General features: G+C 45.4%; 2 protein-coding genes across 5 annotated transcripts in view; one reads left to right on the top strand and one right to left on the bottom strand.

Annotated features, from left to right (window-relative positions):
- Nucleotides 1-12,557, top strand: part of RTL9 (retrotransposon Gag like 9) — a 41,483-nt gene extending 28,926 nt beyond the window's left edge. For 2 of the 4 annotated variants that reach the window (XM_055563277.1, XM_055563276.1), the window contains exons 2-4: nucleotides 1,406-1,559; nucleotides 6,796-10,889; nucleotides 11,433-12,557. In XM_055563277.1, the coding sequence (XP_055419252.1) occupies nucleotides 6,873-10,889; nucleotides 11,433-11,549 (4,134 nt within the window). In that variant the 5' untranslated portion in view covers nucleotides 1,406-1,559; nucleotides 6,796-6,872 and the 3' untranslated portion in view covers nucleotides 11,550-12,557. Of the gene's footprint in view, nucleotides 1-1,405; nucleotides 1,560-5,087; nucleotides 5,177-6,795; nucleotides 10,890-11,432 lie in introns of those variants that run through there. The other 2 variants (XM_055563278.1, XR_008707967.1) reach the window with 2 other exon arrangements.
- Nucleotides 12,558-20,637: 8,080 nt separating this feature from the next.
- On the bottom strand, nucleotides 20,638-21,135 carry LOC129640061 (histone H2B-like). The gene has a single exon (XM_055565317.1). It carries the CDS (start codon nucleotides 21,133-21,135, stop codon nucleotides 20,638-20,640), a length of 498 nt encoding a protein of 165 aa, XP_055421292.1.
- Between the last annotated feature and the right edge of the window lie 1,548 nt (nucleotides 21,136-22,683).

A 22,683-nucleotide genomic window follows, 5' to 3' on the forward strand; every position in this document is an offset into this window, starting at 1 on the left:
GGCAGAGCTCATAGCAGCCATACCGTCACTAAGCATTTTCCACGAAGAGCACACATTGCAGAGACTTCCAGTATTGGCAGCAAAGAACAGGAGAGAAAATGCCCAAAGGCAGAGACATAGATTATAAACCATGGGATTTAAAAATGTAAATCTACTTCCTAGGCCAAACATAGAGATTCTCCTCAGCGCTAGAATAGTTGTATAAAAGATCCATCTATGCTCTTCTTCACACCATTGATGAGAGGGTTGAACAGGATGGGACCAAGGCTAGAAGCTGCCTTCTAGATTGTTGTAGAACCCCAGTCTGGCTATAGTATTGAGCCAGTTGAGAATTCATTTGCCTTTAGGAACTCTCCCTGGAGAGACCAGTAATAGTCTGAAGGCTGCTTGGAGTGTCTCAAGTCAGAAACTGGTTTGTGAGCCAAATGCTTAATGGCATCAGGCAAATATTCCTACAAGACAGTTGGGTGGTCCAAGGGATGGCAAAAGTCAAATGTGCTGGCCAAGTCCTGCCCAGCAGGGCTTGAATTTGCACTTGGCAAGTTCTATTTCTCTCATGCTCCTTTATGTGGACACTTTATGTATGTTAATATCCTCACTTAGGCTAAGGTCAAACTCTGTTCTTCTCAGTTCTGGCCAGAAATATTTCTTGTCTTACAGGTATCTGATCTTATCTTTGTTGATATTTTCACTGTGAGGGATTCCCTAAAGAAGGTCTTTGGATAAGTGCCCATCCTCCAGGAAAATTATTGCAGTCCTCGGGTGCAATGAGAAAGCCTGAGGACGATGTAGCCAGTGTTTTGTAAAGCAAACCTATTTCATTGAAAGAACTGTCCTTTATTCTGAGATTGTTTGCTTCTCTTTTTGTGTTTAAAGAAAAACCTTTCTAGGAAATGATAATTTGAGGTTGTTTTGTCTTGCTTGTTCCTTTACTTGGAGAAATAAAAACCTGGCAACCTACTGTCAGTCTACCCAGATTTTTGGTTTGTGATAGCTGCCAGTCTTGGGAACCTGGCTTAATTTGTTTCAGTTCTGCTAGAACCTCTAGGTACCTTCTATCACCACTTCCATTCTAAGTGCTTATAAATTACCTGCTTCATAATCTGCGGCAGAATCTCTCCAAGGATTGACATCAAGCTTACAGCTCTGGAGTTTACAGTATACTGGTCTGTAGTTTCCTTCTTTAAGAAAATTGGGATGCTGCCCATGTGCAATCCTTTGATATCCCTCCTGTTCTCTCCGATTGCACAGGACAGCAGCTAATGCAAGGCAGTTCCGTTTGCTCTTCTTATAATGTTTTTTTCCCTGTAGAGTTGGACATGCATATACATGTTGTTTGGGGAATTTGCAGCACATCCAATGAAAGTGTAATTCCCAACTAACAGTCAAATCCTTCTCTTTGGAGCTACCCAGAACACACCTACCCTCTCTTCCATATGACAGCCCTTCAGAGACTCGAAGACAGTGTGTGACTCTCCTTTGAGTTAAGAGCACCAGCTGAGTCAGACAGTCGCGAGTGACAAGCCCAGCTTCACCCCCTCTCAGCTGTGGGAGCCCAGGTGAGTTACTTGATTTTATTTTCTCTCCACTTGTTTTTTTTTTTTAAAGCTGATTTATAAAATTAGGGTTAAAAAAACCACTTCATTGGTTCGTTGTGTGATAAATGATGTGATATATGTAAAGAGCTTAACCCAGTGCCTGGCAGAGTGAGGATTCCGTGAATGCAAGCTCTTTCCCCCTTCGATTTATAAAGAGCCAGGTGGGCATTTTAAGCATCAAGGCTATTGGAGAAGTGGGGTGAGCAATGGGGTGAGGGAGGTGGCAGACCCTCAAGTAGATCAGGTCTTTCTCTACCCTGAGGTTGTCTCTTTTCTGTTATCTTGATGCTTGCTTGCTAGTGCCGGCGGGGAGAGGCTATCATGCAGAATCTCAGGAAAAGTTTATTTTCAAGAGCTGGAGAGCTATTTGTTGACATATTGAACTGTCTCTTGTTTATTCTTATTTCCCTGAGCAGCTAGCCCAAACTCAATTACCTTTTGTGAGGCAGCAGGCATGTGACACTTCCTACTAGCTGTATTGATCAGTGTAGACTGGGCCAGACATGAGAGATCTGCGATGCTAAGCAGCAGTTTCTGGGCTTTTCCTTCCTTAGTAGGCTTCCCCTCTCTGTGTCTATAGAGACACTGGCACGAACAAAATGAAAATCTGGGACCCAAATGGCCTGAGCCTGCAAGCACTCTTGCTAGGTAGCCACCTTAGAAGACGGCTGATGATTAATGGTCACAATGAACCAGAACTTGAACTCCTGGAGTGTCCAGAGTCAGAGTGGTTTTCTAACAGGAGCTCTTTGCACACCCTGGGTTTTGCAAGCAATTGCATGATATGAACTCCAAATGCCATTGCAGCTAGAAAAAGTTTGGAAGGAGACACACCCAACTGTGAACAGACAGAGGAATGGAACTTGAGGGGATGGGGTGGGGTGGGGTAGGTGCAGGACTGGCTTTATCTGTAGGTAGGATTTCAAGTTTTTATCCTGAGAATATATTCCTAGATTACTTGTGTAATTCTTAGGCATAAATAAAAGTAGAAAAATAAGAAATTGGATTTTAAAAAAGTAATAATAAAAAATAAAAGTAAGCCATTAGAGACAGTTTTCAGAGGTCACTACTGACCAAGGATCTCAGTGATACAAGAATTAAGCCTATTGGAGGAGAAAGGTTACTTGGGTGGGGAGATGTTGGGGGCCCTTAGAGAGAGGAGAGGAGAGGGCTAGAGATAGAACTGTAGAGGAACATACCTTTGAAAAGAAAGAAAAATATTTTTTTCTTCTAATACAATAATATTTATATGGACAGATGAGAGAATACAGCTAAGAAAAACAAAAGTAAAAATTCTCTTTAATCCAGTCACTCAGGTATGGTCACTGTTAACATTTTGGTATACATCTTTCCAAACTGTATTTTTTTTCTCTGCAAAAATATACATATTTATTTTATAAAAATAAGATAGTCATTTTCACTGGACACTGGAGATGTACAATGATTTGTTCAATCGTTCAGTGGATTGGGTTCTAACACTGGCATTTAGGTAATTTCCAAGTTTTTATGATCATAAACAACAGTGCTTTCTAGCTATGTGACCTTGGGAAAGCTAACTAATCTCTCTGTGCCTCATCTGAAAATGAGAGTGATAATACCTACCTCATAGGGCTGCTGTGAGCAGCAAATGAGATTTTGCGTGTATAGTGCTTAGCACAGTGCCTGGCACAGTAAACGTTAGCTGTTATTATTAAGTATAATAATAATAATAATTGTTGTTGGGTTCCCTGTGAGAACTTTTTGGTTTAGGGTAGGGGGAGAGTGACTGGAAGTTTTCCCTTTGAGTAGTATACTACAGTGAGTTCTGGAGTCAAATGGAGCTGTATGGTTTTGGTCATGTCAGTTCACTTCACCGAGACTCAGTTTTCTTATCTGTAAACTGAGAATTAAAAACACCTAGCTTACAGGATAGATGTTGGGATCAAATGAGAGAATGCATGTAAAACCCTCAGCATAGTTCTTGGCATGTAGCAAGAGTTCCAAGTCAGTTGGTATTATTATTATTACTATTATTATTATCACAATGATGATTCAGCCATTAGTGGGGGTAGGAAGAGCACAGTGGTACTTGGGGAGTGTTTCTAATCACTTGTCTATTTAACAAGAGAGAAAATTAGTCTGATTCTGGAATCAGACTAACTTGGGCTCATATCAGGGCTTTGCCATGTGCTGGTTCTATGATATTGGTTACAATTTCTCCAAGCACCTCTCACCATTTGTAAAAGAATATATTATATACACACACATATATATAATAAAACTGAATCACTGCTTAACACCTGAAATTAACATAACATTATAAATCAATTGTACTTCAATAAAAAATAAAATTGAAAAAAAGAAAATGAAGGAAAAAATTTCTAAAGCATAAAATAAATGGGAATGGCATCAGTGCCTACCTTGCAGGTGTGGCCACGAGGTGTGAAGGATATAAAATAAGTGTGGTGCTTGGCCTGAGTGCCCAGGTATTGTTGGGTGATAATTATCTTTGGTTGTTGGAGCATGGGGAGGTTTATAACAAGCTGAATGCCTTCCCTCAGCCCCTAGATTCTGAGTCCCTGGGGTACTTCAACTTCACCTAAAGGCTTTGCCCTATTCGGGGCTCAGGGACCATTTCTGCCCTTAGTATAAGGGTTGGAGGGCTCCTTATTCAGAAGTCTCTGGCAAACCTTTTTGTTAATTCTACTCTGATCTTGTGCCCCAGTTCTAGAAAGCAGGCTAAAGTCCTGCTTCTATGAGCAAGCTCTCACCTGGTATGCTTAAGATTGGCATGCTTTTCTTGCCAGTTGTCTGGATGCTCTGGAGTCTCATTGTTGAATTCTAACCCTATGGCGGGGTAGCTGGTTGCCAGATTTCCCTCTGAGTCTCTGACACTAGGGCCAGTTGGCTTTTTAGTTGTCACCATTGCTGGGCTCTCTTAAGCCCCGTGGCCCATCCTTCCAAACCCTGGTTTACCCGCACCTGAACCCACTCTTCTCCACTGCTCCACTCAGCCTCCAGCCCTGTTCCCTCTATCCCCTACCTGCTCTTCCACGGCCCACTGGTCGTAGCGCCTGGCTCCCACGACCCTGGTGTCCACTCAGCCACAGAGAGAATGTCTCATTTCCTGAGCCAAGACCCTTTCGGTCTCATCTCTTTACTTGTGTGACTCTCCTCTTTCCTTTGGGATGGCCAGAGATGGGCAGAGTGGCCTGGTGCAGCTACTGGGGGCGAGGGGAAGAAGGGTGGAGTTGCATAGGCCAAGTGCTAAAGCGGAGCTTCTGGAGGGCTGTCAAGTGAAACGCGGCCAGAGGCAAATGTCAGAGCCTATATAGAGGCAGGAATCTGGGACCAGAGAAACAGAGCAAGCACTAGCAAGTCAGGAGCAGTGGGGCGGGTGGGCGGGTGGGCAGGCTGGCTGGCTGGCGGGCAGGAGGGGGGCGTGGCAGGGGATAGCTAAGGGAGATTGCAGAGAACAGCTGCTGGTACTGGGTCTTACTTTAATGAACTGGCTGGGCATGGGGCATAAGTAAATTGGCCAGACCAAAACAACTAGGGGCGCAAAGGACATACTCCCTCTCTTCTCCCTGACTGGCAAGGTAAGATCTTTCTGGGTTTTGCCTGGTGGGAAACTGTGGCATGTTCAGGGATTTTTCTGAAGATGTGGTAGGTGGGGGTGGTCATCTACGGCTGCCCTTTTGACCCATCTTTCCCATTGCACCAATTATTAGAGTAACCACGATCCTAGCATGAGGCCAGTGTTTCAGATAAGGTGGATCATTATAGCACAGCAGAGAAGAGTAGGAGTCTCTGGAGTTGGGTGGGCCTGGGAATCCAAGTGACTGCAGGCAAATTATGAAGCCTCTCTGGACCTTAGTTTTCTCCTTTGTAAGAGGAGGATTTTGAGGATGACCGTCACTGAGGATGACCAAAATCTCTCAGTGTTGCTGTGGGGACCAAGTAAGAGAGTGCATGTAAAGTGCCCAGTAGGGTACTTGCCAGTCATCATATGCTCAAGAAATGTTGAGCATTTGGCACTTCTGTTGCTAGCATTCTCAATATCATTATGGAGGCATGCTGCACCAGATTGATGAGTTTTATGACATTGTCCCAAATGAGCAAGTGTTCCACTGGGGGCATGAGCAGGCTGAGGGGACATGTCAACATTGTGTAATGTGTGTGTTAGTTTCCAAGTTCTGTGCCAAGAAGCCCCATTGGAGGCTGCTTATGGGAGTGGGCCAGAGGGGTGAGGCTCTGGGCTTACCCACTCACTCTTACCCAGTTGTCAGAGAAGCTTGAAGTTTGTACTTCTTATAGACTGAGCTTCAAGTGAACCATGATCTAGGACATCAGAGAGATAACTGAATGTAGCCTTAGGGATGCCAAAGGCTAGGCAACCCCAAGGAGTAAGTGATAGTCAAAGACAAACAGTTTCTAGTGTTTCAGTGGTCTTATTCTAACCCCAACCCCAACTAATCTGAGTGCACTGGTAAAATGGGAATAATACTACTATTGTAAGATTCCAATGTGTAATGCTTATACATCCTGGTACACTGCAGACGCTAAAGTGTACTGCCTTGAACACACTAGGTGAGCAGTAGGTGGTAGTAGTAATGGTGATTTTTGTTATTAAAAATCAAAATGTTAATAAACAGGAATTTCAGTTTGTGGAATGCTACTCTCATTGATCAGTTAAATGCCTTCCTTTTCCTGAGGAAGACATTTAGGTCCATTAGAGTAGTAAAATGGGGATTAAAGCATTAGCAGGACTCAGTGAGCACTAGGAACTAATAGTTATCCTGGGGCGAAAGGTGTTCTCATCCAGGCCCTTGGCTGGCTTGCCAGTGCTATGGTGGGAGAGAGCATAGCTCAGGAACCTGCACTTCTCACAATTTTCCAGAAGGTGGTGCTGCTGTTTCATTTCAACCAGGACCTCCCAGGCTCTGGGCTGCTGAAGTTGCCAATGTTGATAGCTTTTATAAACTGAGAGTGTGTGCCGAGTGACTGAGCCGGTTGGTTTGAAAAGGATAGAGGTGGAAAGGATAGTTGCTCCAGCTTCGAATTTGTTTAATGCCATACAGCTTCTTTAACCTGAGAGGCCCATCTCTGATGCCACAGAGCCAGCAAACACATAAGAGGTCTCCATCACGAATCTTTTGTCTATTTCCCCATCTTTTTGATTTGCCTTTTGACTGCTAAACTTGTTTCCTGTTTACAGATTTTCTTGCCACTTGGGCTTCAGCAGGACCCCTGATATAATTGCTTTAGAGGTTCTCTACACACTGTCCTTTGGCCATGGCAGATACATCAATACCCTTAAATTCACTGCAGTTCAGCAATGTGCTGAGGGAGGAAAATGGCGACACCCAAAATAGGGAGATGACCTTCTCTGGACCAACGCATGAGAACACAGCAGAAGGCCAAATTCTGCCTTCTAGTGTCCAGCCTATGGTCTCAACTTCAGCATCAGACCCTGGAGGGATGTCCACACAGCTGATGACATCCCCAGCCTTTGACACCATGGCCACACCTCTAATGGGAACAGTAAACTCTGGAGCTGTGTCCTCACCGCTCCTGTCAGACTCTGGGGCACTGTCCCCATTGTTAATGCCAACTTCAGATTCAGAGGCTCTGTCCCCATTGTTAATGCCAACCTCAGACTCTGGGATGCTTTCCCCATTGCTAATGCCAGCCTCAGATTCTGGAACATTGTCTCCATTGCTGTCCACTTCAGAGTATGGATTAATGTCCCCAGGGCTGATGATTCCTGACTTTGGAACAATGTCCACAGCACTAACGGCAACACCAGATTCTGAAGACATATCACCACTGGCAATGTCAGCCTCATCCTCTGAAGCAATGGCCACACCATTGATGCTAGCCCCAGATTCTGGAGAGCTCTCCCCACTGCTAATGCCAGATATTAACCCCAGAGAGATGTCCACACAGCCAATGCCAGCTCCAGGCTTTGAAGGAATGTCACCATTGCAAATTACAGATGAAGACACTGAAGCAATGTCCAAAGTGCTAATGACTGCCCTGGTCTCTGGAGAGATCTCTTCACTGCTCATGTCAGACACAGACTCTGAAGCGATCTCCTCACTGATAATGTCAGCCCTAACTTCTGAATCAATGTCCACCCAGCTAACGAGCACCCAAGATTCTGGGGAAATGTCCACCCAGCTAATGTCAGGCCCAGACTCTGCAGTACAGTCTTTACCACTAACAACAGCTCCAGGCTCCGGAGCCATATCCTCACCACTCCTGTCAGTCCCCGAGGCTGGAGAAATGCCTACCTTGTCAAAGCCAGGCCCAGATGCTGAGGCAGTGTCCCCACTGCTAATGATGGCTCTGACCTCTGGAGGGATGCCCACCCAGCTGATGCCAGCCCAAAGCTCTGGAGCTATGTCCTCACAGTTAACACAAAATCTAGATTCTCAGATTGTGTCTACTCCACCAACGAGAGCAACAGCCTCCGGGGAGATGTCTGCTTTGTCAGCGAGAGCCTCAGATTCTGGAGCAAGGTCGACACTGCGAATGAGAACCCCAGCCTCTGGCAATATGTCCACGCTGCTAAAGACAGTCCCAGACTCTGCAGCACTGTCCACCCCACTGATGACAGCCACAACCTCTGGAACCATGTCCGCAGAGCCAGTGCCAACTGCAGCCTCTAGAGGAATGTCCACACACTTAACAACGGCTCAAATTTCTGGAGCCACATCCACAGGCTTTATGAAAGTCCCAGCCAGTGGGGCAAAGTCCACACCACGAATGAGAGCTCCAGCCTTGGGGGTAATGTCCATCCCACCCAGCACAGCCCCCATCTCTGAAACAGTATCTATGCTACAAACGACCACCCCAGCCTCTGGGTCCGTGCCCACATTGCAAATAAAAGCGCCTGTCTCTGGAGCAACATCTAGGTCACAAAGGAGAGCCACAGCCTCGAGAGTGACAGCCGGACCACAAATGAGAGCCTCTGGAACCATGTCCACCCCACAGATGACAGCCAAAGCCTCTGGATCCATGTCCTCACTATTAACGAGAGACACAGCCCCGGGAGTGATGTCCGTGCCGCTGATGAAAGCTACAGCCTCAGGAGCATTGTCCAAGCCACTAACAACAACCAAAGCCTCAGAAGCAATGTTCATGCAGCAAATGACAACTGCAGCTTCTGGAGAGATCTCCACAATGCTAATGAGAGACATAGCTTCTGGAGCCATGTCCATGCCACAGATGACAGACACTGCCTCTGCCGGGATGTCCACACCACTAATGAGAGCCCCAGCCTCTGGAGACATGTCCACACCACAAATGACAGCCGCAGCCTCTGGAAGCATGTCCATGCCCCTAACGAGAGCCCCGGGCCCTGGAACCATGCCCACAGTGCTAATGAGATCCACAGTCTCTGGAAAGATGCCCAGTCAGCCAATAGGCACTCAAGACTTTGGGGGGATGTCCATGTCGTTCAAAAGATTCATGACCTCTGGAGGGATGTCCACGCTGCAGATGCGAGCCCCAGCCTCTGAAGTGATGTCCACACCAAAAATTAGAGCCCCAAGCTTTGGGGCAGTATCCACACCCCTGATGAGAGCCTCAAACCCTGGAGAGGTGTCCACACTTCTCACAAGAGCTTCATCCTCTGGAGAGATGTCCTCAGCACTAACGAGACCCCCAACTTCTGGGGAGATAGCCACCACCCCTCTGAGAGCCCCAGCTTATGGAGCAATGTCTACTCCGCAAAGAACAGCCACAGCCTCTGGCATGATGTCCATGCCACAAACGAGGGCTCCAATCTCTGGGCCGATGTCCACACCACTCATGAGATCCATGGCCTCTGGAGTGATGTCCACGCCTCAAATGACAGCTGTGGCCTCTGGAGGGGTGTCCATGCCATTGTTGAGGGCCCCAGCCTCTGGAGCAACATCTGCACCACAGATGCCCACAGCAGCATCTGCAGAGGTGTGCACGCTATCCATGCGAGCCCCCAGCTTGGGAGTGATGTCCCCGCCATTATTAAGGGCTCCAGTCTCTGGAATTATGTGCACACCCCCAAGGAGACCCTCAGTCTCTGAAGATGTGTCCACAGAGTTCATGAGAGCTCCAGCCTCTGGAAAGATGGCCACCGCACAAACCACAGCCATGGCCTCGGGAGGGATGTCCAAGCCATTTGTGAGAGCCGTGGCCTCTGGAGTAACATCCATGCCACTGATGTCTGCCATGGCTTCTGGAGAAACATCCATGCCACTAATGAAAAGCCTGTCATCTGGAGCAACGTCCACACTGCAAACAAGAGTTGTGAGTTCTGGATCAACGTCTTTGCCACAAACAACATACGCAACCTCAGGAAAGATGTCCACACCACTGATGAGAGCCTCGGCTTCCAGAGCCACATCCACACCACTCATGAGAGCCTCAGCTTCTGGAATGATGTCCATGCCACTTCTAAGACCCATATCCTCTGGGGGGATGTCCATGCCACTAATGAGGGCCACAGTCCCAGGAGCCATGTTTGCATCCCAAATGGCAGCCCCTGGAATGATGTCCACCTTGGGAATCAAAGCCACAGACTCTGGGGAAACATCTGCCCCTCGCACCAATGTCACAGCCTCGGGATCAAAGTCCACACCACATGCGACGACCACCCCCCCCAAAACAGTAAAGCCACCATCAGAGGAAGTCCCATCTTTTGGCATGCTGACCCCAGCACTCTGTTACCTCTTAGAAGAACAAGAAGCAGCCCGGGGTTCATGCCCTGTGGAAGAGGAGGTGGAGATTGATGAGGAGAAGCAAATGAAGGGATTTTTGAATGATTCAGAGAAAATGGCTTTTCTGGTGTCTCTTCATCTGGGGGCAGCAGAGAGGTGGTCCATCTTGCAGATGGAGGTAGGAAACCCCCTCACCAGTGAAGATAAATCTTTCCTGAGAAGATCCCAGGGCTTATACGACTCCCTGTCTGAAATTGACATCCTCAGTGCAGTTCTCTGCCATCCCAAGCAGGGCCAGAAGTCGGTCAGGCAGTATGCCACTGACTTCCTTCTGCTGGCCCGACATTTGTCTTGGTCCGATGCCATTCTGCGGACCAGGTTCCTGGAAGGACTCTCTGAAGCTGTTGCCACCAAAATGGGCCGGATCTTCCTGAAGGTGGCTGGCAGCCTAAAGGAGCTGATAGATAGGTCTCTCTATACCGAGTGCCAGCTGGCTGGAGAGAAGAATTCCCGAGGCAGCTCCAGCCAGGTTCTGACATCACCCTGTAAGCGGAATAGCGAGGAGGCAATGGAGAATGAACTGAACCCCCAGCAGCAGACCGAGGAGGTAATGGTGGGGAAATACACTCAAGGTTTCTGAATAGAAAATTGAAGGCATCCTGCTCCTTTATGTAGACTAAGGAAGAGGCTGGGGGAGGCATTGAGCTCCTAGACCATAAGCCTCAATCTGGAATTTCATCAGCGGGCCTGGTTAGGCCCTTATTTTGGGCATATTAACCCAAACTCCATTAACTTTGTGGAGCCTTGCCCTACCCAAGATACTCAGGGTGTGGGGGTGGTTAAAGGTCTAAATCTTCTGAGGGGACTGGTTGGGCTCAGTCCCAATTTGCTACTACTGATTCCAGATCCAGTTCTAAAAGAGGGGTCATGTTTTGGAGGCTGGGTCCCACCTACAGCCACATGTGTTGTAGACCCAGGTCACTAGGGAATTTGACCAGTCTAGTCCTTGGTCACACTTTTTATACAAATAAGGTACGTTGACCAAGTTCCTTGACATGTTAAGTGATCGAGATTATCCAGGTGGAACCCCACTTGTCATAGTAAGCATGGCTCTTACATTTGCTGTTTTTGTTTTTTTTCTCACTCCCAGCACCAGCATGTTCCCAAACGCTGTTACTACCTGAAAGAGCATGAAGACCCTCAAGAGGGTCTGCACGACCACCTTCGAAAGAGCACAGGCCATCAGAAGGCCCCCACTAACAAGTAATGCTACCTGGACTCTTCTCCTGTGATATCCAACTTGGCTGCTAACTTGAGGACTGGTTCCTAGACTCATTCCATGCAATTACATCATTAAAACTTGTGGCCTTTCCCCCTTCAGCACCCCCTCCAGGTGCATCCCACCCTATCCCTCACTTGGTTGACTTGACCTTCTCTTTCACCCCACATGCCTTTAACCTGCCCCAACAATCAGAACATGGACTTCAAGAATGTTCAGTGTATGAGGTTCTGAACTCCCATTACCAACAAGGACAGTGCTAATTCTTGGTCCAGGGAGAAGTCTAGGCAGGAGAAACTATGTCCTACCTCAAAAACACCTTAGAGTGTCTTGCCACATGTCATCAGGCAAACTTGAGGAAGCCCTGGTCCCATTTCACCTGGCAAGGGAGCCCATAAGGAGAGTGATGCCCACTCCAATACCACCCTTTTCATCCAGTATACTTGTCCCTATATGCCCCAACTCATAGCACTTAAATTTGGTCTCCAAGGCCCTTGTCCTGTTTATAGTCTCCATCCTGAACCATTCGTTTTGACCCATAGTAATAATCTTAGTAATAGCTAATGTTTATTGTTTATGTACTATGTGACAGGTAGTGGGCTAAACTCTTGACAAGCATCATCTCACTACATTCTTACCATAACCCAACTTGTTCTTCTGTTGTCAACTTCTGAAGTCTTGATCTATTGTCAGTGGCCATTGTCTTGTCCCTCAGTGTGAAATTTCTAGCTCTGACCTTTGGGTGACCTCCTCAGTTGTTAATTGCCCTCACTCCCCTTGGCTATTGTGCTTCGTGGCCAGCACTCTTGATAAAGATCTTGGTCTTTAAACAGGCATAGATAGAACATAATGTGAGCAGTGTTTGCCTTAATGTGGTGGGATTATGGGTGTTTTAATGTTCTTTTTACTTCTCTGTACTTTCCAGTTTCTCTACAGTAAGCATGTATTACATTTGTAATCGTTAAAGTAAATAAAGTTCATTTATGAAAAAAAGAATTAACTGTGGCTAACAGAATTTGATTTATTGAGTCCTTCATTCAGTCAATATTTATTATCTAACATGTGTCAGCCACTGTTTTGAGGACAGACAGATAAGAACATTGAGCAAACGGAAACTTTATTCCAATGGAAGAGGGAGACAGACAATAAGTAAGAAAACACATAAGTAAGATAGGTTGAAATCGTGGTGAAGGCTATAAAGACAGGAAATAAGGATAATGGGGAATTTGATACTAACAGAGCAAATTTATTTATTCAATAATAGTCCATGTAATTGGGTTACTCAAAGATCTTTTAAAAACAGTAGGAGTGACATGATTAGAAACACATTTTAGAAAACTAACTTGGACAGAGGAGCCTGGCAGGCTATAGTCCATGGGGTCGCAAAGAGTCGGACATGACCGAGTGCCTGAGCACGGCAGCAAGCACTGCAATAGTACAGGTGACTGACTCTTCAGATGACTCAATCTAGGGTCAGGGCAGTGGGGATGAAATGAGGCACAGAGACCAAATCTTCTCTGAGGGTTCAAGTCTGCTGCTCCATTACCTTAAACATTGGATATGATTCCAGGAAGAGGAAAATGATTCTCAGAAAAAAACAAAGATTAGCAGACAAATTGGCAGCCCCATAGCTGCCTGTGGATGCATCAATCACCAGTGCTGTTTCCTCAGGCCTGGCAGGGGTAGGAGAGGAAGAGGGTTCAACTGGTTGGGAAACCAAAATTCTAGTTAGTGGGGCTCTGGGGACCCAGTTTTCCTCTCTTATCTGACCCTGTTGGCTCACACCTAGTCCAGTCCAGGCCAGAGTGGATTTTTGGACCTCCATGTTCAGCCAGAGTTGCTCTTAGTTCAGGGAAAGGGCTGTTGACTTTCCTGAAAAAGAAATTGATGATGCAGAATCAAAATTTGTGTCTGGAACCTATATAGGGGAAGGCAAATGTCTTAAAGGTGAAAACTAATTTTCCGATCACCATGATAATGCAGAATGATCGCAAGTCTCTGCTTCATTTTTCATCCCAGTCATTCTTTTTCCCTTGGCTTTTGCCCTCCTGTCCTTTAAGCTAATGTCACTAGAGATAAATGGGATAAATGAAGCCTGATCATACCCTGTATAATTATAAGGAATTTCATATAGGTCATACCTGAATGGTCTGGTGGTTTTCCCTACTTTCTTCAAGTCTGAATTTGGCAATAAGAAGTTCATGATCTGAGCCACAGTCAGCTCCTGGTTTTGTTTTTGTTGACTGTATAGAGCTTCTCCATCTTTGGCTGCAAAGAATATAATCAATCTGACTTCAGTATAGATCATCTGGTGATGTCCATGTGTACAGTCTTCTCTTGTGTTGTTGGAAGAGGGTGTTTGCTCTGACCAGTGCATTCTCTTGGCAAAACTCTATTAGCCTTTGCCCTGCTTCATTCTGTACTCCAATGCCAAATTTGCCTGTTACTCCAGGTGTTTCTTAACTTCCTACTTTTGCATTCCAGTCCCTTATAATGAAAAGGACATCTTTTTTGGGTGTTCGTTCTAGAAGGTCTTGTAGGTCTTCATAGAACCGTTCAACTTCAGCTTCTTCAGCATTACTGGTCAGGGCATAGACTTGGATTACCATGATATTGAATGGTTTGCCTTGGAAACAAACAGAGATCATTCTGTCGTTTTTGAGATTGCATCCAAGTACTGCATTTTGGACTCTTTTATTGACTATGAGGGCTACTCCATTTCTTCTAAGGGATTCCTGCCCACAGTAGTAGATATAATGGTCATCTGAGTTAAATTCACCCATTCCAGTCCATTTTAGTTTGCTGATTCCGAAAATGTCTATGTTCACTCTTGCCATCTCCTACTTGACCTCTTCCAATTTGCTTCGATTCATGGACCTGACATTCCATGTTCCTATGGAATATTGCTCTTTACAGCATCAGACTTTGCTTCTATCACCAGTCACATCCACAACTGGGTGTTGTTTTTGCTTTGGCTCCATCTCTTCATTCTTTCTGGAGTTATTTCTCCACTGATCTCCAGTTGCATATTGGGCACCTACCAACCTAGGAAGTTCATCTTTCAGTGTCCTATCTTTTTGCCTTTTCATACTGTTCATGGGGTTCTCAAGGCAAGAATACTGAAGTGATTTGCCATTCCCTTCTCCAGTGGACCACATTCTGTCAGACCTCTCCACCATGACCCGCCCGTCTTGGGTGGCCCCACATGGCATGGCTCATAGTTTCATTGAGTTAGACAAGGCTGTGGTCCATTTGATCAGATTGGTTAGTTTCCTGTGATTGTGGTTTTCAGTCTGTCTGCCTTCTGATGGAGAAGGATAAGAGACTTATGGAAGCTTCCTAATGGGAGAGACTGACTGAGGGGGAAACTGGGTCTTGTTCTGATGGGCGGAGCCATGCTCAGTAAATCTTTAATCCAATTTTCTGTTGATGGGTAGAGCTGTGTTCCCTCCCTGTTATTTATGGCATCTGGTCCCATCACTTCATGGGAAATAGATGGGGAAACAGTGGAAGACTTTATTTTTGGGGGCTCCAAAATCACTGCAGATGGTGATTGCAGTCATGAAATTAAAAGACGCTTACTCTTCGGAAGGAAAGTTATGACCAACCTAGACAGCATATTAAAAAGCAGAGATATTACTTTGCGAACAAAGGTCCATCTAGTCAAGGCTATGGTTTTTCCAGTGGTCATGTGTGGATGTGAGAGTTGGACTGTGAAGAAAGCTGAGCACCGAAGAATTGATGCTTTTGAAGTGTGGTGTTGGAGAAGACTCTTGAGAGTCCCTTGGACTGCAAGGAGATTCAACCAGTCCATCCTAAAGGAGACCAGTCTTGGGTGTTCATTGGAAGGACTGATGCTGAAGCTGAAACTCCAATACTTTGGCCACCTCATGCAAAGAGTTGATTCATTGGAAAAGACCCTGATGCTGGGAGGGATTGGGGGCAAGAGGAGAAAGGGACGACAGAGGATGAGATGGCTGGATGGCATCACCGACTCAATGGATGTGAGTTCGAGTGAACCCCGGGAGTTGGTGATGGACAGGGAGGCCTGGCGTGCTGCGATTCATGGGGTCGCAAAGAGTCGGACACGACTGAGTGACTGAAATGAACTGAACTGAACTGAAACTATGGTGGAGGTAATGAAGATAATGGTGACCTCCTTCAAAAGGCCCCATGCATGCACGGCTACACTCAGCACCCCCACCCTGAAGCAGGCTACCACCAACCCACACCTCTGCTGGAGACTCCTGGACACTCCTAGACAAGTCTGGGTCGGTCTCTTGTGGGGTCACTGCTCCTTTTTCCTGGGTCATGGTGCACACAACATTCTGTTTGTGTCCTCCAAGAGTCTATTTCCTAGTCCTATGTAAGTTCTGGCAGCTCTATGGTGGGATTAATGGTGACCTCCTCCAAGAGGGCTTATGCCATACCCAAGTCTGCTTGCACCCAGGGCCCCTGCCCCTGTGGCAGTCCACTGCTGACCCATACCTACACAGGAGACACTCAAACCCAGTTCTGTCTCAGTCTCTGTGAGGTCTCTGGGTCCTGGTGCACACAAGGTTTGTTTGAGCCCTCTGAGTGTCTCTGGTGGAGATGGGGTGTGACTCTAAACGTGAATTCACCCCTCCTACCATCTTTCCAGGGCTTCTCTGACCTTGGACGTGGGGTATCTCCTCAGGGCTGCTCCAGCGCCGCATAGCCATGGAAACCAGTATTGGCCAACATGCTCCTGTATTCTTGCCTGGAGAACCCTGCTCCCTGACAGAGAAGCCTGGCAGGCCATAGTCTCCAGGGTCACAAAGAGTAGGACACTACCGAAGCGACCCCACATGCAGAGGTGCAAGACTTTTTTTCTTGCCTGTGGCAGCTCTGCCCCAGTGAGAGTTGAGGGTGAAGGTGGCACAGCTGCTTGGCTTGCGGGGACCCTGGCAGCACCAAGTGTGCAGGGACACAGACTGCCTCCACTGCAGGAGTTATGGCCCTATCAGAATCTTTTTTCGAGCCTCTTGTAGCTGGCTACCAGAAGGCCTCTTTGGCCAGTCTTTCTCCATAGCTCCACCCGTTCAGGCACTTAGAGGGCTTCCTAGCCTGGGGACCTTCTCTGTTGTTTGGCACATCAGGCACATATAGGGGCCCCCCTGGCTGGGGTTCTACTCTGTAGATTGGCACACCAGGCACTTAAAGGGGCAACCTGGGTGGGGCCCTACTCTGTAGTTCAGTGCGTCAGGTGCTTGCTGGGCCAGCCTCTCTATTGTTCAGCTGCCAATGCTGGCACTGTGGGGAGAGAGAGGCTAAGGTGATGGCTCCATCCCCAAACGTGACTCAGCAGAATCGCCTAGCTTCCATGGCTGCCTGGCTTTCCTCCACTGGCATTTCCCACCACAGCCTCCTCCCTCACATCCCCTTGGTTAGTCTCTCCACAGTCAACAGCCGCCCTCGCTTTGGGATTGCTCCACAATCCCTAAACTCCAGCTACCAGCTGCTGCACCTTCCAGGGGATCTGCATCCCTGTCTTGGGTAAGTATGGTTGTAAGGACTGTCTGATTCTGATTCCATTTAGGCTGCCACAGATCAGCTGTTTCACTCTCAACCTTAAATGTTTCTCCTCTGACTCAGACAATTGCCCTGATGTGGGGATCCGACCCTTACTTCAGTTCCCCCACCTACCGAGGGCAGGTCCAGTCCTACTAACACTCCTGTTTTTCCCCCTAGTTCCTTCATCCTACTGAGTTTTGTGTGGGTCTATATATTCTTTTCTGCTGGTCAGGTACTCCTGTCCTCTCTCAGCTGGTGTTCTGCATGCACTTCTGTGTCTGAAGGTGTATTCCTGATGTATCCATGGAGAGAGATGTACTCCATGTCCACCTATTCCTCTGCCATCTTGTTCTCCTGTATGAATTTTTAAAACAGTTTCAAAAACCAGGAAATTAGAAAATTGAAATGTGTGTGAAATTTTTGTTTTGCCAGTTCTGTACTATATTTCAGTCCCTATTTATATATTTAAATGTTTGATTAACTAGGATATGTGGAAAATATGTAAATAAACTGGGATACGTGGGGAAAGTATAAGAGAGGTAGTGGTGGGTATATCAGTTTTTCACTCTATCTATTGCATATCACACATAAACTGCTTCTGAAGAACTCCATAGTACACTTTGGGAGAATGAGAATAAACTGGGAAATGAAATTGCTAGGAAAATAATTCAGAACTCATGAACTCTGTCATGACTGACCTAGAGAAAACACTACAGCTGGGGTCAAGAGGCTGGAATTTTGTAGATCCTCCTAGCTTTTCTCTCATTGTTTTGCTGAGAGTCACATCCTTCACAGATTTCTACATCCAATAACAGTGGTACTGATAAATTCTTTTTAACTTTAAAAATTTTTATGGATATATTCATGAGTTGCAATATTATATTTATTCAGGTTTACAACATAGTGCTTCAGTTGTTTTATATATTATACTCCATTTACATTTATTAATAGATAATTGGTATATTTCTCTGTGCTGTACAGCATATCCTTGTTGCTTAAAGTTCAAAATGAATAGTTTAAAATATAATGAAATAGTAAGTTCTAATGAAAACCAGTGTAAATTAAAAATGACTGAAATCGCAGAGTGCTTTCTCTCTCTCCAAGGATGTAGTAAGCTTGAAATCAATCTTTTAAAAAAGAAATAGGAGAAAAAAAAAAGAAATAGGAGAATAGAATTATGGACAGGGGGAAAGGGGAGGAGAGGGTGAGATGCATGGAAAGAGTAACATGGAAATTTACATTACCATATGTAAAATAGATAGCCAATGGGAATTTGCTGTATGGCTCAGGAAACTCAAACAGGGGCTCTGTATTAACCTAGAGGGCTGGGATGAGGAGGGAGTTACAAAAGGAAGGGGATATATGTATAACCTAGGCTGAGTCATGTTGAGGTTTGACAGAAAACAGCAAAATTCTGTAAAGCAATAATCCTTCAATAAAAAATTAATTAATTAAAAAGGTAAAAAAATATCTCAAAACAAACAAAAATAAAATGAATAGGAAAATCACCAACTAGTTTGAAATTCAGCAATATACTTATAGAAATAAAAATGTCAGTGCACCAAGAAGAAAACATAATGGACATTAAATTCAGTAAATACTATCATAAGCAATAGCAGTCAAATATGTGAGGTAAAAGAAGGAGTCATCTTATTTCTCTTAATTGCTGAACATTCTCCTCCTCCTTATTTTGATGCAAGGAGCTAGAGACATGTCCCACAACAAGAAATGGATGCATGCATGTGCGCTAAGTCTCTTCAGTTGAGTCCCACTCTTTGTGACCCTATGAACTGCTGCCCACCAGGCTTCTCTGTCCCTGGGAATTATCCAGGAAAGAATACTGGAGTGGGTTTTCATGCCCTCCTCCAGGGAACCTTCTCCATCTAGGGACAGAACCTGGGTCTCCTGTGTCTCCTGCATTGCAGGCAGGTTCTTTACTACTGGCACCACCTGGGAAGACCCAAGAAATGGATGTGCACATGCTAAGCCACTTCAGTCGTGTCTGACTCTTTGAGACCCCATGGATTGTAACCCGCTAGGCTGCTCTGTCCACGCGACTTTACAGCAAGAATACTGGAGTGGGGTGCCATGCCTTTCTCCAGGGCATCTTCCCAATCCAGGGGTTGAATCCATGGCTCTTATGTTTCCCACATAAGAAGGCAGGTTCTTTACCACTAGCACCACCTGGGAAGCCCCAAGAAATGGATGACTGTACTTAAATCGCCATGGTTAAAAGCAGGTGCTTGAATGGAAAAACATCAGGGAAACTATCACCCCACGTTCCTGCTCCATCTCTAGGATGATTGTCACAGGAAGGTTGTTATTTGTTCAGCCCTCCTCACATACGTTTGGCCAATTGCTTTGGCTCATGGGCTACCAGTCCCTCATTGGCTGCTACTGTGGAGACTGTGGCTACGTTAACTGTCACTGGACTATCCCATCATCCCTGCAAGTTTGCAATTCAGTCAGGATTTTTTTTAAATTTTATTTTATTTTTAAACTTTACAAAATTGTATTAGTTTTGCCAAATATCAAAATGAATCTGCCACAGGTATACATGTGTTCCCCATCCTGAACCCTCCTCCCTCCTCCCTCCCCATACCATCCCTCTTGTTTTTTTTAAAAAAGCAAAATGTTCTAGGTTGCAAACAAAAAACAGGATCAGAGAAATCTGGATAAGGTAATTTCCAAAAGATATGGTGCTTGATTCCAGAAATTTAGAATTTTCTTATTTTACACTGTGTTTGAGTCCTATTTTACACATGGAAGTGAATTGGGGTTGAAGGAATAGAATGGGTAAATGTGATTTTTATATCTGCTACTGCTGGTGCAGTGGTAAAGAATCTGACTGCCAATGCAGGAGATGAAAGAGACACAGCTTCTATCCCCTGGTCAGAAAGATCCCCTGGAGTAGGAAATGACAACCCAGTTCACTATTCTTGCTTGGAAAATTTCAAGGAGATAGGAGCCTGGCGGGCTCGACTCTTTGCAGACCCTATGGATTGTAGCCCACTAGGCTCCTCTCTCCATGGGATTCTCCAGGAAAGAATACTGGAGAGGGTTGCCATGCCCTCCTCCCGGGGATCTTTATGACCCAGGGATGGAACCTGCCTCTCCTGCGACTCCTGCATTGCAGGCGGATTCTTTTCTGCTGAGCCACCCGGGAAGACCACACTGTTTTTTATCAGTTGCTATACCCCATATAAAAATATCTGGATTATACCTAAATATAGCTGGGAGAATGAAAATGGAAAAGGCCAATGAAACTTTTAGGGAAAGAATTTTGACCATAAAGATCCCTAAAATCACTGAGAAACCACGAATAGAAATAACTATTTAGTAAAGTGACGAGTTGCAATACGTTAAGAAAAAAGTACATGATTTTCCATTGAACAAATGACACAACCGACACATACTGAAGCAAAGGTAATGAGGTTTTTAATGTTTTCTTTGGGGTAGAAATGTTTTAAAGATTAAATGTAGGGCCTAAGGGGAGAACCCTGAAGTCTGGTTTGCGATGGTCAAACAGTCCTGAGGCAGTTCATCTGCAGGTGTGGTATCTGATGAGCGACTTGGTGGCCTCGGTTACATACTTGAGGAGCTCCCCACGCAACAGAAGACGCACAGCTGTCTCGATGTCTTTGCGCGTGATGGTGTGGCGCTTGTTGTAGTGGGCCGGGCGCCTGGCCTCTTCGGCAATCAGCTCAAACATATCTTTCACAAATGAATCCAGGATGTTCGCGGAGTCGTGGGAAAGACTCAGGCCTGTATGTACTTGCCTCAGCACCCTAGGGAAATAGATAGCAAAACTTGAGAAATTGTCATGATGGCAGTGCCTGCGACGGCGACAGCGGCCCTTAGCTGTCTTCTGCTTTGCCTTTTTTGGTTCCGCATCATAGGGCTCTGGTTTGGAGGTCTCCGCTTTCACCATCTCCGTTTCAGAGGGCTCAATTTCGGAGGTGCCATTTTCTTTGGTGATCACGTCTTCCTCATAGCTGTCAGAGGATGGTTTGGACACGGTAGAGCCACCATTCCCCATAGCTCAGCCCAGAAGAACAGTGAGGGCGTTGAAGGCAGTTGGCTGAATTTATAGGCCCTGCTTTCCCTGACGTCACAGACACTGTCCATATCTGATTTGATGCAAGGCAGGTAGGCCTGTTACTATGGCAGCCCATGTCACGTGACACTGGACGGCCCGTCTCCCAACTCCTGCTGCCCCCCTCCCCCACATTTAACCCCAGTCAGCCTAACTCACCTGGTGGCTCTGACTGTAAAGTGTCTGTCTACAATGCGGGAGACCTGGTTCGATCCCTGGGTCAGGAAGATTCCATGGCGAAGGAAATGGCAACCCACTCCAGTACTCTTGCCTAGAAAATCCCATGGACGGAGGAGCCTGGTGTCCATGGGGTCGCAAAGAGTCAGACACAACTGAGCGACTTCACTTTCACTTTCAGCTAAACTCAGTGAAAGTCACCTAAGTTGAAAAATGAAATAATCAGTTAGAGCTTCCTGAGAGAGAATGACAGACCTCAATAACTCCAGCTCTTTCAGGCATTCAAAGTGACTCAGGTCACTTGGTGGACATTTTACTCCAACACAGTATCTTCTCCTGATTGACCTTCAGCGGCATGAGCAGAATGTCCTGGCTTCCTCAGCAGAATGCTCCTGAAAATCATAGGAATTCAATAAACAGCTATTATCTACAAAATTTATCAAAACCAATGATCACTATGAAGAGAATGACAAAATCCCATTCTCCAAATACAGAACACAGACATAGGAATACTTACACATGCACACTAAAAATATTTAATATTTTGCAAATTATAAGTTGTTTTCTTAAACATTATTTAGGTCCCCCAAATACCACACATACTGGAATTGATTAATGATTTATAGTGGTTATTTCTCAAAAAATGATCACTCTTATTGCTGAAAAGTCACTAGGGTGAGAGAAAATGAATAAAAAAAGAGAGAAATAAAACACCTAGAAATAAATGTACCTAAGGTGGTGAAAGACCTGTACTTAGAAAAAATAAGACCCTGATCAAAGAAAGTGAAGATAATACAAACAGAGGGAAAGGTTTACCTTGTTTATAGATTGGAAGAATTCATATTGTTAAAATAAACATGCTATCCAAGGCAATCCACATACTCAATGTAATTGCTATGAAAATACCAGGGCATTTTTCACAAAACTAAATCAGACAATTTTAAATTTTGTACGGAAAATAAAAGACCCTGAATCACCAAAACCATCTTAAGGAAGAAGATCAGAACTGGAGGAATCAGGTTCCCTGACTTTGAACTATATCAGAAAACTACATTAATCCAATCAGTATAGTATTGGCACAAAAACAGACATGTGGAACAGAAGAGAGAGCCCAGAAATAAACCTATGTGCTTATGGTCAATTAATCTGTAATAAAAAAGACAAGAATATACAGTGGAGAGAAGACAATCTCTTCCCTAAGTGGTGCTGGCATAACTGGATAGCTACATGCAATAAAGTAAAATGAGAACATTCTCTAACAGCATATACAAAAATAAACTCAAAATGGTCTAAAGACCTAAATATAATACATAT

Source organism: Bubalus kerabau, chromosome X (genome assembly GCF_029407905.1).
Source record: "Bubalus kerabau isolate K-KA32 ecotype Philippines breed swamp buffalo chromosome X, PCC_UOA_SB_1v2, whole genome shotgun sequence".
NCBI lineage: Eukaryota > Metazoa > Chordata > Mammalia > Artiodactyla > Bovidae > Bubalus > Bubalus kerabau.